Consider the following 16,326-nt stretch of genomic DNA (forward strand, 5'->3'; position numbering starts at 1 on the left):
GCTCTCCAAAGCTAATCATATTCCTTCAGCATACGTTTACCAACAACAGTGATCCTCATATGCATTAAGTTTTCCAGCCTGATTGATCACCCTCATCACTCAAATCGGCGACAAGGTAACTAACCTATCTCTGCAATATACTCAAACCTCCTCCCTCTGGATTGGTTGCTTCAGTTTTGTATACATTACATATTCTATTGGTTTTTAAGGTGATTTTGGAAGAATGCGTACGTCAGAGGAGCTATTTCTTGCTGTTTTTAAGGTTCTTTTTCATTTCCATGGTGATAGATGCATGCATTCTTTTCATTTCAAACTTGGGGTTTCTGGGTTGAGCGTCTAGTAATTGGGTTCTTTTCTTTGATGCCCAGCTTTCCTAAGATTTCAAAGCATTTGTTTGCTCACTAAAAGCAGATGGACATCCTGCTACAGAGTTTTCATGCTTTTAAAGGACACCTCTTACATATATATAATTGACATACTTTTGTACGTAAATATAAGTTGCAGATATCTACCCACATTGATCCCTTCCTCAGCTCTCAAATGCTGTCTGTTTATGTGTCTCTGACAGAAAAAGGCTTTGCACAAATGGAGCTGGAGAAGATTTATAATAAGAGAGCAAGGGAGGATGATCATCATTATGAGGAGGACCATCAAGATTGTCCATATAAGAATTCAGCAAAGAAGCAAGATCTCAAGGGTATAGACTTCAAAGGGAACAGCGATGACAGCAGTAATGTGAAGACCTTAGATTCCTCCTTGGCATTAGAGGTAGGGGTATTTGATTTCCCCTGGCTGAAAGATGGTGTTATCTACAAATCAGAAGACTGTAGATTCGAGGATGCCTTCTTTTCATCACTGATCTATGATATGAACTCCACCAACAGTACTGATATTGAGTTTTCTGGGAAATCTTTGTGTCAAACTTCAGAGGAACTCCTATACCTTCCTGAAAATAAGTCCGACGATAATTTATTCCGGCCAGTACCCGAAGGTGATGGGTCAGAAATGGTGGGTGTGGATTGCATTTGGAGCTCCCTCCTCAGTCAGCCACTTCAGCAGGGTGGTGTTATCTGATATTATGCATTCAAATGTATTAGATGCCTATAGCCAGCCCTTCATGTTTTTTTAGTCAGATGGAGCTCACCATGCGAGGGATTGTATGCTGGCATGGCACATTTTTTATGCGGTTCATGCTGATGTAGTTTATCTTTTAATTCTTTGGATTTGGTCTACAAAAAAATATTATAAAAGTAAATTTACAAACTGACATGATTTGATATATTACGTCAAGTCGTAAAGTTTTTTTTAATGCAATGTAAATCTAACGTATCAAATCAAACAATGTCAGTTTATAAGTTTACTTTTAAAAAATCTCTTTGTAGACGTAAAACTTATCTATATTTCCTAATTGCTCGCAGTTGGGATGACCTTCACCATTTTGTAACAATGTTATTGTTAGGTAGTTGGTACATTGACATTGTATTGCACTGAGTTATGGAGTGAATACTGGTATTTAATGCCATTTGGAAAAATCAGAACCATTTCTGTGCATTTTTTGTTACAATGGTTGCATTTGAGTGCTAAGATGATTTTAGATGATTTTAATTGATTTGTAAATAGTAGTTTTTATGATTCTCATTGAAATGTATATAAATATATGAAGTAGGTTGAGATATATTTAACTTTTTACGAAAAATTAAAAAAATCATAAATCATAAGTTGAAATGGAGTTGACACTCAAACGGCTGTTTGGAGCTTGGCTAAGAGGTTCCAAATCAAGGGTAGGACTTTGTTTGGATCGTGGGCCCTCAGCGGCCGGAGCGGTGAGAAATTTAAGGTAATGCAGTCCAATTTGATTTTGCCATAAAATGTTTGAGGTTTTCAAGTCACAGAGTCACAATGCTTGAGCAGCTCTCTGTCTCCATGTATTATTTTATTCGGATTTTTTAAAAATTTTTGAAAAAAGAAGAGTATGAGTATTACATAAAAAAGGAATGCTACGTACAGTTGTAGAATGCGCAAGCGTCATATAATTATTTTAAAAAAAAAGTAGAGTCCATTATTAAAAAATTAATTCTTTTTTATGTGAATATCATATTTACTCACTTTTTTTCAAATGGATTGTACGACGTTTATGTACTCCACGACTATAAATATCATTTCTCTTATATTAAACCATTATTGTAACGCCTCATACTCGAATGGGTTGAAAAATTACTACATGTAACCTATAATTGTGTCTCTCAATACAAAAAAAATTATAAGTATCACATCAAAAGGCTCCAAAACACAAAGGCATAACTCCATTTGTTTCAACTTGATGCATAAATTCCTCCACAAGGTCATCAATATGATAAATCTAATAAACATAAATCTACATTTCCACAATCTCTAGTACTTCAACATAATGAACAAATAATTACATAAAGCTCCATAAACCATAACAAACGGAAATCCAGACGACTAAATAAAACTCCTCTATTAATCACTAGTACCCTTAGGTGAACTTCCTATCTTCAACTAGTCTTGTTCATAATCTCTATTCTTGATCCCTAACTGAACCATTAACATCATTTGAAAATATTATGAAAATAAAGGGGTGAATTATCAACAACTCAATAAGTAAATAATATATATTAGCATGTAAACATGAGCTTTTTCAGAGAGTTCAGAATGCAGAACCAAAACATTTCAGTTTCAATATGCAAATCTGAAAACATATTATCAAAAAATCAGAATGACATTTCAAGCTGTTCATATTCAAAGACCATTTGGCATAACATGACTGAACATCTTCATCTTTTTATATCATAACTAATCGTATCCTATCATATCATATCACCATATTATATCATATACCATATTTAACCCTCATAGTAGGGTTATACTATTCCTGGTGGCCAAACCAGGCAGTATCAGAATATGATACTTTCTCTTATTCATTCTTGAAGTCCCGAATGTGCACATAGGAAAAAAACATGCAAAAAAACCATTTGATTTCCAAAGTGGGTGAACTCATATTAGAGATGTTGGTACCAAATATATAATAGAATCAGAATTATCATATAAGAACCATAATTAAAATCAAAAAGTCATGTCAAAGGTTTTTCAGATGTATATCATATCAAACAGAGTGTTGAACATATTCATATCATTTTCACATAGTCAGAAACGAATTCGGAACATCTTCATATAATATGTACAAAATTCTCAGATTTCACATTCAGGCCTCGTTTGGATTCGAATATGAGTTGTGAATAGTAGTGAGATAGATTGTGAATAGTAGTGAGATTTGTGAGTTAAAGTTGATGAATAGTAGTGAGATGAGTTGAGATGGGTTGATGAAAATAGCATGTCAAAATATTGCTCATGTCTACACCAGTCATGTCAGAAACATTTTCTCTTTTATAAAGATTTCATGCGTAATACAGAACACATAACTGAGATTGTTTTTCACGTTTCTTTTCAAAATGTATTATACACATTTTCATAAAATCAAGCTCAATTCATTTTCTTTTTATGCAAAGTCTAACATAAGAACCCCGCTTACCTGACTCTTGCAGAGAGTTACTAAAGTTTTGGACTCGAGCTCTATCAATGTCACAACCTAAACAAAAAAATATTCACAAACGTGTCAATTCTCCATATATATACAAATTCAATATAACTAACTAAATCCTGTGATTCTATTCATCACACACATGTCATCATATTGCTTTGACTTCAATACATGGTACAAGCATACTCACACACACAACCTCCAAAACGTCAACACAAATCGCCCTGTCCAACCCAACCGGCTAACATAACCCATTACAACATTGACAATCCACGATCGTCGCAACCTAGCACAACCCTCCATAAAACAAATCCAACAGTCAACATTAACTCAAATGATAACACCAAACAATCAAAATTACTAGTCCAAACAGCCACACATAATAGTCTAAATAATCATATTTATCAACCTAAACAACCATTTATCAATTCCAATAGCAACTAAAACAGCCCAACATCCACATAAAAACCTGGATAGCCTACACATTCACTCGATAAAATTAACCCAATAGCAGTCATAAAACAAAACTGGACAGCCACATCATTCCATCCCAAAACAATCATCGTAACAAACTCCATGTCCAATAGAACCCGCAACAACCAACGTCAATTTAACGATCAATATTTAAACCCGAAACAATCACATCAACACCATTAACATCTATAACCCCAGCAGTAACAAAGAAAACCACTCCTCAACTCCCGAGCATCCACAAATTAATCCCATTACTTAACATAAATCAAAGTTTTTTCATGCAACTCTACAGTCACAATAGTACATTTCACAGTGGAGAGGAAATACTCAAAATTATTATACTTAATTTCTTGCGGTGAACCGTTGAATTGGAGGACGATACACACTGCTCATAAATGAAATTACTTCTCTATGATTCACCAACAATGTCAAAATTTTAGTTTATTCAATGGAAAACACGTCGCAACAGGGCTAACATCTGAACACTCACTAGAAAGGAAAACTACCTTGGCGGCGAGAGGGTGGCTTCGATGTTGGCAATGAATGAAGATGTTTATTTGTGGTGTAGGGCTCTTGGGTAGCGACGAGGATAAACTGCCATAGATGAAATGTTGAGGGAAAAAAAACAGAGGAAAAGAGAGAGAGAGAGAGAGAGAGAGAGAGCCTTACCAGCGTGAGGCAACCTACGACGGTGTTGATGGTGGCAGCACTGCACGACGGGAAAGACGATCTGCTAAGATGCTTGAGGGTGAGGAATTAAAAAGTGTGTGTGCGCACACGCATAAGTGTGTGTGTGTGAGAGAGAGAGAGAGAGAGAGAGTGTGTGTGTGTGTGTGTGTTTAACCGTCGTCCACAACCCAACTCCAATAAGGAAGCTTGGCGGCGAGACCAAAATGAGTAGATCCACGTACGGAAATATCCTAAATCATAGAGGTCGGTAAGAGTAGTAGAGGAAGAAAGAGTGAGTGAGTTTGTTAGCAGGCTAGGTAGGAATGCAAAACTGATTTGAAAAGGGGCATGTGGGATCGGAGAAGAGAAAATGGGGGAGAAAGAAACTGAAGGTGAGAGAAAATTGGTGAAGAAGAAAACTGAAATGGAGAAACCAACTTACCAAACGACACCGTTTTTGGTAGGGATGTGCGACTGGGCCTGATTTTTTTCCTGACCGATTTGGAACCCGAAAAATCCGGGTGAATCCGGGCGGTTATCCACCGGACCAGATCCGATATAGACCCAATTACAGATCCGGTTATGTAACCAGATCTTATTTAAAAAGAAAAACAAAAAAAAAATTAATTTTTTCAAATTTTAAAATAAAAATAAAATACAAAAATTATATTCTAAAAAGTTTAGTTTGGTTTGTATGGAGCACATAAGGATCGTTCAAACTTAAGATTTGATATATCCTTCCATAATTATATTATTCTAATTACAAAACTAGGAGTTATTTAAAGATTTTTTCTTCTCTTTTGCATTCAAAAGCAAAAGAAAAATGTCTTTTTTCATTGTGCATGGAATGCAAGGGACAAGATCAACATTAATATAAAAATCATGCTTGCATGGTATACTACAATAATATTAATGGATGGAGAAGATCAACATTAATAACATCTTGATATTATTGTGATGTATTATTATTTATTTTATTATTTGTAAATTGATGTTTTGCATTGTGGTGTAAACAACAATGTAATGTGTAGTATGCATGTATTGTATGTGTTGATGTATTATTATTTATTTTTTATATAAAAAAATATATATAAAGGCTTATAAAAAAAAAAACCTTTTGAATTGTTAAAAAGATTTAAAAAAAAAACCTTTTAAAAACTATTTAAAATATATTTTTTTTAAATCTATGTATTAAACATGATATCCAAGTTTTATAAAATAGTACTATACAAACATTTTTAAAAGTTTTGAAAAGCCTTTTAAAAAAAATGCAAAAAAAAGGTAATAAACCTGAATATGGTTTACATCCGGTTATGATCCGGATTTTTGTTAGGCTTATCTGAGTAGATTACTGTCCAATTTTTAAAACTCGGATTTGGATCCGGTTATGGCCGGATATCCGAATCCGGATCCGGTTCTATACCCCTAATTTTTAGGAGTCTTCAGGGGCAGGGTTTCATCTAGTCTGGGCCACGGGCCGGGGCTTTACAATTATTCTCCCAAAAAAAACTTAAACCTTAGCTTAACCTCAATTCAACCCAATAAAATAGGCGCAAAGAGATTATTTATAGGCGAAAGCCCAGGATCAATAAGGAAAGATGCATTCCCAACATGTAGAATGTTTTTCTTTTTTGAAGAGAAAACGATATAGGTGCTGTTTTACGGAAATTCTACGGTCAGCATGAGATCTGATCTGTAGGATGAGGTGCTGATCTGACTTCCAACCATACCAGAAGATAATGGTTTGTAGGGGTCCATGAGAACAACAGGTGTTCCTCCACGTACGGACAACAAAGCTAAAGCCAAAAAATATTCTGTGCTTTTAAATTAAGGCCCGGTTTGTATTCACAACCCATCTTAATTCATCTCAACTCATCTCAACTCATTTCACTACTATTCACTACTATTCAACAACTTTAACTCATAAATCTCACTATTATTTACAACTCATCTCAACTCATCTTCGAATCCAAACGATACCTAAATTGAATTGGGATGAATTAAGTTGAATTGATAAAATATTATTAAAATATTATTTTTTAATATTATTATTATTTTAAGATTTAAAAAAGTTAAATTATTTATTATATTTTATGTTAAAATTTAAAAAATTATAATTATGAGTTGAGATAAGTTTACCTACCAAACGAAGCCTTAATTGAGTTTTCTTCTCCAATTAATGTGAAAATTGAGTTTTCTTCACTTATTTTTTTTTAAATCCTCATTTTAATTATGGTGATATTTTTTTTATTAACAAAAATATTCAAATCTTTTTCAAGAATACATAAATTAGATGAGTTTTTACAAAATGCAAATAACACTATTTAATTGCATAAATGTTTATAATAGACAGTGATTTAATTTAATCAAAATTATTTAAACTTTTAAAACAATTAATGAGTTAACACTCTTAATTCTTTTTAAGAAATAAATATCGATGTAAAGATAAAAATATGGCTTATAACATTGCAATGTCTAGAGGTGGTAAACCTCGTTATAATTTTAAAAAAAAGTGTTACAATCTTAAATTTTTTTATAAAAATAAATTTATAAAGTATCGTGTTTTAAGTGATAAGTTAGATTTATTTTATACTAAAAATAATTTATCATTAAATATATTATATTAAATAATTTAGTTTGTAAAATTATTATTTTTATAATTAAAATAAATTTAAAAAAAAACAATAATAAATGCTAAACTAAACACAATAAATTTAATTAAAATGTTAAAATTCTCGGAGGATACACAAATAACTTGTGGGAGAAAGTGTAACTTTATAGAAAGAAAGTAGTGATCTTAGGTCAAAAAGAAGCGATAAGGACTGAAAGATAAGATGACGTGGAATGTGGGTGCCATACAGCGTCAATCACGGGTGTGCTTTTTTATGTACCACGTGTCATCTACCAATCCTCACGCTTTCTTCACGCGGCCTTTTACTTTTGAGAATTATTTGGTTGAAAAATGTTAGATTATAGTTTTGGATGCGTAAATCTTGCATATTTTTTTAAAAGACAGTGAAATTTATTATTAAATAATTAATTTTTATATGTATTTTATGTTTATATATATATTTTTAAAAGAAGTGTGCTAAATTTACACGTAAATATTATTTCTTTATTTGGTAATCCTTCTTTTTAGCAAGTTAATTTCATTAAATAAGAGGTAGGGTTCTCCAACAATCGCTCCAAAGTAATAGAAAATAATGTAAAATAGTGATACATAAAGAGGAGGTGAGGTTTATTTGGGACCAATATCTTGATCCCTATCTCGTTGTTCTACAAAAGGATGCCGTCTTAAATAAAGACGAAAAAGTGTTTGCAAAAAAGTGAACAATAGAACTACTGCTTCTGTTGGAAAAGGTAAAGGTGGCTAGTGCACTATCACATATTGTCTGGAGTAGATTTTTGGAGAGATCTACGATTCCTCGTACAAGATCACTAGTTAGGGAAAACAGTGACATAGAGCAGTCAAAATCCAAGCTGAGTTGATGGCAACAGGCCAACACAGACTGTGGCAGCACGTGTAGGACACGCGCCACCTGAGGAGGTGAACGGACAAGCAAATCTGAAGGATTTGAGGCCTTTGAAACCAGTGGGGCCATGCGTGGTTGCCAAAGCCCTCTGGTACACAGTTGCGACTGAAAAAATCGCACAACTGTGGCCGTTAACTCGCCGAGCAGAAGCACATTCTTCTTCTGCGAGCATGAAGATCGAGACCAAAGAGGTTGAACTGGCGTTGCGTGTTGGTTGGAGGTTGTCGAAAGCCAGTAGATCGGGGAGGATCGGCGCTAAGAAGAGAAAACTAAAGAAAAAGTTAGGAAAAAAAAAATAAACAACAAACTATATACATTGAAAAGCCTCTGGGTTGGCTCGGGGTGGAGGGGGAGCTTAGGCTCCGAACCCCTTCCACCCAGTGAAAACAAAGGGTTGATAAATTTCAAAGAGAAAGAGAACTAGGAGAGAAAAAGGGTGGTAATCTATCTATTTGGATTTCTTTCTTTCAAATCATTTACAAAAATAAAAAATATTCATTAAATATAGAATAAGTACATTTAAAAAAAATTAAAGTTAAAAAATAATTCTAAAAATTTGATAAGGAAACAAGAAGAATGGGACTAGGAGTGGTGATAACAGATTCTAATGGGGACTTGTTATTAGTGCAAACAAGAGATTCATCACAAGTCCATTAATTGCATAGAATAAATATAGATAGCAGTTACTGTTAGGAGTAACCATTTTACTCACATGATGTGACATCATATAGATCACACATCTTTCAAGTAAAACAAAAAAAGTAGAAAATTAGAAGTAGACATGTAGTGAGTGTAAAGTGTGCACTTCTACAATGACTTCTCTCTAACATTACTCAATTGCATAATGATATATTAAAAAAAAAAAATCTTTACTCGTATTATAGATAAAATATAATAATTTTTCGATGCATCAAACAAGTACACACGGCTAGTTAGTATAAATCTATTTTATAAAAAAATAAATTTATATTAAACTACTGAATTTAGATTTATGAAATATTATTGAGATTAAAATTTTTCTGAATTAAGAGAACAATTTAATCCAAAAATGATGTTTCAAGAAAATTAAAGTTGCATTTAAATGTTGAATTGAGTTGAGTTGAATTGAGTTAGGATGATAAAATATAGTTAAAATATTATTTTTTAAAATTATTATTATTTTGAGATTTGAAAAAGTTGAATTATTTATTATATTTTATATTAAAATTTAAAAAATTTATAATAATAAATTGAAATGAATCTAGGTCGAAAACGAACCTAAGAAACAAGTTCAACTTTTATTTTTATTAAACAGCAAAAGGGACGGACAAAAGATAAGTGGGAGTACTATAATTGAGCTTCTCTCTCTCTAATTCTACATCATCATCATCGTGCTGTGACTATCAAAGCCGGACGCTCGCCTCAATGCATTCGCATCATCCTGATCTGTGCTGATTACCAACGGCACGAGTACTGGTTCGGCGCGAGACGCCTGGCTTTTCCTTCTCTGGTTGTATTTTGGCGAATGCGCTGAGTCTTACAGACAAACGCGTCCGCGTGGCTTGTTTTGGAGAGAGAAACGTGCAATAGCCTATAGGCATCTCATCTGGGCATCTCGACCGAGTTGGGGAAGAAAAAATGAGGGTGAGGAATTTGGTGGTGGTGCTACTCTTCGTGACGGTAATTGCTCCGGTTGTGTTATACACAGACCGCCTGGCTACTTTCAAGACGTCTTCCTGTGAGTTTCTCTTCTCCGTCAACTCATTTCTTTGAAAGTAGAAATGGTTGGGGGGGGGGGGGGGGGGGGGGGGGGGGGGGGGGGGGGGGGTTGCTTCAGTTTATCTCTCTCTTTTCCATTTCGATTTTTTAAGATTAATACCGTTTTTGGTTTCTCAATTTCTTCAGCTACAGATGAATTTAATGAAGATGTTACGACCATTGTAAGTGGAAAAAGAAAAAAAAAAAAAAAATCATATTTTATTTTATTTTTTTCCCTTTCACTTTCGTTACTCAAATCTTAGTATCCCTTAATCAATCTCCGTGGTTTGGTCTTTGCTAGCAGGCTCTCAATGGCCATAACCAGCGTCTAAATGTGCTACCGCAGGTATATTTCTCGTGGGTACAAGAAAAATCTGTTCTTACCTTTTCTTCCCGGAGAATGGAGAGACATCCATAGGTATACTAAAGTTCAGATTTTTCGTGTTGAAAATTTGCCATTGTAGGAATCGTCTACAACCCTTAAAGAGCCGATTGGAATAGTCTATTCCGAGAACTCAACCAAATCTCTTCAAAATTCTGGTTCTTCAGCCCAACAACGCTCCACCAACATTGCACTTTCAACTCAAGGTATTCATTTACCCCTTTTGTTTTGTAATTATTAAAGCCAATCTGTACAACTGGCATTATTTCACAATCTTCGTCGTCCGTAGTAATATTCTGGGTTCCATTTTTTAACACTTAGATTTGCATCTGGAATCGGGGGACCATAAATCTACTAGAGTATTATCTGCTACATCCGTTGAGGAAAATCAACATCACGATCAATCTCAAAAGAACCCCATCAGGGAGGTCAATGATGCTACCAATGAAGAAAAGGAAATTGGAGAAGATACAATTGATGCTGATGACAAGGCTGACCAATTATCAGAGAAGCATGCTGACCAATTATCAGATAATGCTTCTCAAAACATGGTATTTGAAACCTGTCCGTTTACGCTTAACTTCCGTGTTGTGGGTTGGATTGTCAATGTTATGATTATTGATGCTTCTCATTTGTGGAAAAAGCCTTTGATAAGAATTATATAATGGGTTGTGTGTGCTGGGTTGCCTTCATGCTTCTGCTTGGGAATTAATTATATGTATTCTTTGCTGTTGCTTTTGATGTTTGTTTCTTTGATTAATGAACATAAGATGAATTTGCTTTAAAAAATGGTACTATTATGTGGAGTTTGGCTATAGTTCGTTGCAATTTTAAGGGTCAGAATTTGGAAGTTCCACTTCACCTGCATGTCTCGTTGAAATAGAGGTTGCATTGTTTGACTTGATAATCATTTAGATCATTATCATTGCTGTTCATCATGCATAAAAAATAATAATAATAATAATTTTCACTTGGGCTTATTTTTTTTCCCCCTTTGCATTTTTTTGTGGTTGTGCCACCAGGAAACAAAGCGGGAGCAACAATCTACTGAAACCCCAAGCAAGATTGATAAGAAAGTACGCATAAAAATTGATGCTGGAAAACAAAAAGATCAAACAGCCATGCCAGATGCTCGGGTGCGGCAACTTAAGGATCAGCTCATTAGGGCCAAGGTTTATCTTTCCCTCCCAGCCACAAGAAATAATCCTCACTTTACAAGGGAGCTCAGAGGGCGGATAAAGGAAATTCAGCGAGCACTCGGGGATGCAAGCAAGGATTCAGAACTGGCAAGGAAGTAAGTTTTCCCTCTTAACTAATTAATATTGCTAGTGATCAAGTTTTCTCAAGTTTTCCTTCAAATTTATCTGAGCATGTGGTTTGTGTTTATCCAGTGCTTATGAAAAGTTAAAGGCAATGGAGCAAACATTGGCAAAAGGAAAGCAAATTAATGATGATTGTGCTGCTATAGCGAAGAAGCTGAGGGCTATGATCCACTCATCAGAGGAGCAGCTCCGGGTGCACAAAAAGCAGACTCTGTTCTTGACACAGTTAACAGCAAAAACGCTCCCTAAAGGTCTGCATTGCCTCCCATTGCGCCTTACAACTGAGTATTATACCTTGAGTTCTTCTCGACAGCACTTTCCAAATCAAGAGAAATTAGAAGACACCCACTTGTACCACTATGCATTGTTCTCTGATAATGTATTGGCAGCAGCAGTTGTTGTAAACTCAACTGTTACTCATGCTAAGGTAACTGTGTTCACTGTTGATATGCTTTTGATATGCTTAATACTTCCTCTGCTTGCCATGAAGAATATCAAAGAAATTTTGTAGTGGCTCTTCTACGACTCCTATTTCTGCATCCTTCGTCCTATTCTTCTTGTACCCCCACAAAAACAAAAAAAAAAAAAAAAAAAAAAAAAAAAAAAAAAAAAAAAAAAGAAAAAGAAAAAAAAAGAAAGAATTAAATTTGTGCTATTGAATTCTTCATATCTTTTGTTGATATCTCAAATTTATTGCTTGAAATCTTGGCAGGACCCTTCAAAGCATGTTTTCCACGTTGTCACTGACAGGCTCAATTATGCAGCAATGAGGATGTGGTTCCTGGTTAATCCACCTGGCAAAGCCACTGTCCAGGTTCAGAACATTGAAGAATTCACATGGTTAAATTCAAGCTATAGTCCAGTTCTCAAGCAGCTGGGTTCTCCCTCCATGATAGATTATTACTTCAGAGCTCATCGGGCCAATTCCGACGTGAATTTGAAGTACCGGAACCCAAAATACTTGTCTATTCTCAATCATATACGGTTTTACCTTCCAGAGATCTTCCCAAAGCTCAACAAAGTACTATTCTTGGATGACGATGTTGTTGTACAGAAGGATCTCACTGCCCTCTGGTCCCTTGATTTGAAGGGGAATGTTAATGGTGCTGTAGAGACGTGTGGGGAGAGCTTCCATCGTTTTGATCGGTATCTAAACTTCTCAAATCCTCTTATCTCCAAGAATTTTGACCCGCATGCTTGTGGATGGGCATATGGAATGAATGTATTCGATTTGGAGGAATGGAAGAGGCAAAACATCACGGGGGTGTACCATTCTTGGCAGAAGCTGGTAATTTAATCTTCTTTTCTGTGGACAATGCTCTTACATGGTTGACAACTAGTAAAATGCATGTGAGATCTGAATTTAAGACACTAACTTAAAAGCTTGAATATAAATCATTTCCATTGCTGTTAATGCATACACACGCATTGGTAACATTTCCAACCTAACCCTACCATATGTGGATTGGCCATGTAGCTGCATAATTTTGTGTCTCCAATACACTCTGTCCAGGCCAAAGGTAACACCTCTGACAATTTGTCTTGCTTAATTTGTTTCCGAGCCATCACCTTTATATCTATCTGAAACGAAACTGTCACCATCTTAGGTTGCTGACTATACTACCATTAAGAAATGCATATACACTTTCTAAATTCCATTGTCAGCAAACCATTCGACATATTTCCAAATCCATACATTGGAAATATATGGTATATATGTGCATATTTTGACTTGAATTATGTTATCGTTTTCTCCAATTATAAGGCATTACCTTTTTTTTTCCTTCCCTTCCCCAGAATCATGACAGACAGTTGTGGAAGTTGGGAACACTGCCACCTGGTCTCATAACATTTTGGAAGCGCACATATCCGCTTCATCGCCACTGGCATGTGCTTGGCCTAGGTTACAATCCTAGTGTCAGCCAGAAGGAAATTGAGAGGGCAGCTGTCATACACTATAATGGTAACTTGAAACCATGGCTTGAGATAAGTATACCCAAGTATCGGAACTACTGGACAAGATATATTGATTATGACCATATATATTTGCGGGAGTGCAACATTAATCCATAAAAGTGGCCCTCATGGTATGTTGAATCATTTTGACAATACAAGCATATGATCAAGCAGCTCTCCTCAACAAAATCAATGTGGCCTTGCAATTTTACAGGTCTGCGTCCCCACTCTGTAGGCTGATTTTTTTTTCAATATTCTGAATTCAATTCTTTCTGTACGTTCTAATTTAATTTACTTTGTATTTATTTTTAAATATTGAGCTAGAGAGTGGGAACCCTGATAATGTTTTCAGTTTTGGTCTCTTGGGTTACTTATCTGCAGACCTACAGGTGAATTTATAAATGAGTTGAAGCTAGATTTTTGGCTTTCATTAGAGTGTATCATCTTCTCGTGGTCATGTATATGAGATTCTACTAGGTTTGCAGTTGAACAGAATGCAGCATCTTGTTTGCTCTCTGTTTACACAAGGAATGATTGTTTATCCAATTTTTGTTCTTTGACTTCTCTGACATTTTTATTGTAAAAACAAGTCATTCAAATGCGCCCGCCCTAGGATGTGGATGGATGGTCTACATCACAACATTCATTGAATGTTTGGGATCAATCCTCTCTGCACTGCACTTGCGCGCCTTTGACTTAACGAATACTCGAGTTAAAACTCAATGGTGCTTGTGAGAGACAAAGATGGCGACGTTGATGGAAAGACTGGCTCATACACGTGATGGGTAGAATCGAATCAAGAAGAGAAAGAGAAACAAAATGGAAGAAGTGAGGAGAAGAAGAATCAAGAAAATGAGAGAGGGTTATGGAGATGTACAATCCTAATTGAAGAACATCATTTCGGTCTAAACATAGAAACAATGTCATTTTTTTTCCTTTGAATCAAAAGAACTTCATATATTTCATCTTTCAACAGTATAGACAGTACAATTTAAATCCTTACAAACTTGAAAAAAATAAAATCTGGACATTCATCTATCCATATATGTTCATGTTCTAAACCTAAAGTTTTTTTTTGCAAGTAAATGAGCTACCTCGTTTCCTTCTCTTCTTATAAATTGCACTATCCATGCATTACTCCCTTTCAGTATTGTTTTGATATCCTTAATAATGTGGCCTCCATACGACAAGTCCTCCTCACTATTAACAGCTTTAAGAACTAATTGGGCATCCCCTTCAAATGTTACTCTGTTAAAATCCAGATCCATACACAATTCTACAGCAAACCATAAAGCTGCAATTTCTGCTATACCAGAATCATGGGCTGGCAATTTTCTGCAACTAGCACAAGCCAGCACTTCACCATTCTCATTTCTCTGAACCACTCCCAATCCCATATACTGACTATTGAGGGAAGCATCCCAGTTTGCCTTGATGCACCCTTGTGTATGCTTTTTCCATAAGGCTCAACTACATCTGCTGCTCATGCTATCTTCATTCTGTCTTGGTGCAGCTTCTGCAATTAAAACTTGTAATTGAGCCTCTTGGAAATCTTCCAACACTACCTTTGCTGCTCTCAACATTGAATCAGGGCCTTTAAAACTGTTTTCAAAAATAAATAAGTTCCTTCTTTGCCACAATGATCTCATCAACACTACTACTAGCTCTAGCTCTTCTAACTCAAGCTTGTTCATTAACTTTTCCTAGAAGTCTAGAAAAAAGTCTTCATCATTGGGTCATTTTTGAATGGATTGAAAAGAACCTGCCCAAACATCTTTTGCTCCAGGGCACTGCCACATCACATGCATTGTTGTCTCCACTTCACTCTACATATTGGACAATCTGCGTTCTCTATAACTTTTCTCCTCCATAGGTTCTTTTTTGTAACTAGTACATCATTCCCCAGCTTCCATAGAAAGAACTTGACCACCCCTGGAACCCTCAAGCCCCAAATGTTCTTCCATATAAAGTCTCTTCTAATTTCCCTAGAGCATTCTCCCTTCCGAGTTCTTTTCCTCTCTTGTTCCAAAAAATATGTACTTTTTTACAATAAATATACCTCTTCTAGAAGGCCCCCATATCAACTTGTCTTCTGAACCTAGTTTACGCACAAGGAGGCTACAAATTTGATCATCTTCCTCCTTCACAAAAATCTCCCTTACTAGCACCTCATTCCATCCAAACCCACTCTGGTCTAATAGTTCACAAACCTTTGCATTTATGTCAAGCTCTCTAACAAGAGATTGAACTTTAAAGAAGGAAGGGGAATTGAGCCACTTATGACCCCAAACTTCAATGCTTTTACCATTCCCTACTCTTCATCTCAAACCTTCCTTTAGTAGCTTCAAAGCCCCCCATATGCTCCTCCAAATAAGAGAATGATTAGAACCCAGTTTTGCATCCAACAAGTGCTTAGCCTTAAAGTACTTTTCTCTGAAAATTGTTGCTGCTAAGAAAATTGGATTTTGTAAAAACCTCCAAGCCTGTTTGGCTAAAAGGGCTTAATTAAAACTATCAAGGTCCCTGAAACTCATTCATTCCTTAAGCTTTTGTTTCCCCATTCTTTTCCAGCTTTGCCATTGAATTTTCCTCTCCCCATCTGCACTGTCCCACCAGAATTTTGAAAACATATTATTTATCTCAGAACATAAAGACTTTGGAAACAATGTCATTTTGATTATATTAAAATATTCC

The 16,326-nt window shown here is 35.4% G+C and overlaps 1 protein-coding gene across 2 annotated transcripts; it reads left to right on the forward strand.

Moving 5' to 3' along the window:
- Window positions 1–9,551: 9,551 nt before the first annotated feature.
- On the forward strand, window positions 9,552–14,178 carry LOC121267477 (probable galacturonosyltransferase 4). 2 transcript variants are annotated; one of them, XM_041171347.1, is made up of 9 exons: window positions 9,552–9,952; window positions 10,120–10,154; window positions 10,274–10,318; window positions 10,437–10,560; window positions 10,676–10,905; window positions 11,377–11,648; window positions 11,746–12,103; window positions 12,389–12,964; window positions 13,474–14,178. In XM_041171347.1, exons 1-9 carry the CDS (start codon window positions 9,853–9,855, stop codon window positions 13,747–13,749), a joined length of 2,016 nt encoding a protein of 671 aa, XP_041027281.1. In that variant the 5' UTR covers window positions 9,552–9,852; the 3' UTR covers window positions 13,750–14,178. The 2 variants fall into 2 exon arrangements, with proteins under 2 accessions (XP_041027281.1, XP_041027282.1); XM_041171348.1 differs by having other exon boundaries at window positions 9,553–9,952; window positions 10,277–10,318.
- The last annotated feature ends 2,148 nt before the right edge of the window (window positions 14,179–16,326 follow it).

Source organism: Juglans microcarpa x Juglans regia, chromosome 5S (assembly GCF_004785595.1).
Source record: "Juglans microcarpa x Juglans regia isolate MS1-56 chromosome 5S, Jm3101_v1.0, whole genome shotgun sequence".
Lineage (NCBI taxonomy): Eukaryota > Viridiplantae > Streptophyta > Magnoliopsida > Fagales > Juglandaceae > Juglans > Juglans microcarpa x Juglans regia.

Bases quoted from the DNA above. Each gene is read 5' to 3' on its own strand.
- LOC121267477 (XM_041171347.1), top strand. From the start codon at position 9,853: ATGAGGGTGAGGAATTTGGTGGTGGTGCTACTCTTCGTGACGGTAATT. The intron at 9,953-10,119 runs GTGAGTTTCTCT...CAATTTCTTCAG, and splicing joins TACTTTCAAGACGTCTTCCT to CTACAGATGAATTTAATGAA. The intron at 11,649-11,745 runs GTAAGTTTTCCC...GTGTTTATCCAG, and splicing joins GATTCAGAACTGGCAAGGAA to TGCTTATGAAAAGTTAAAGG.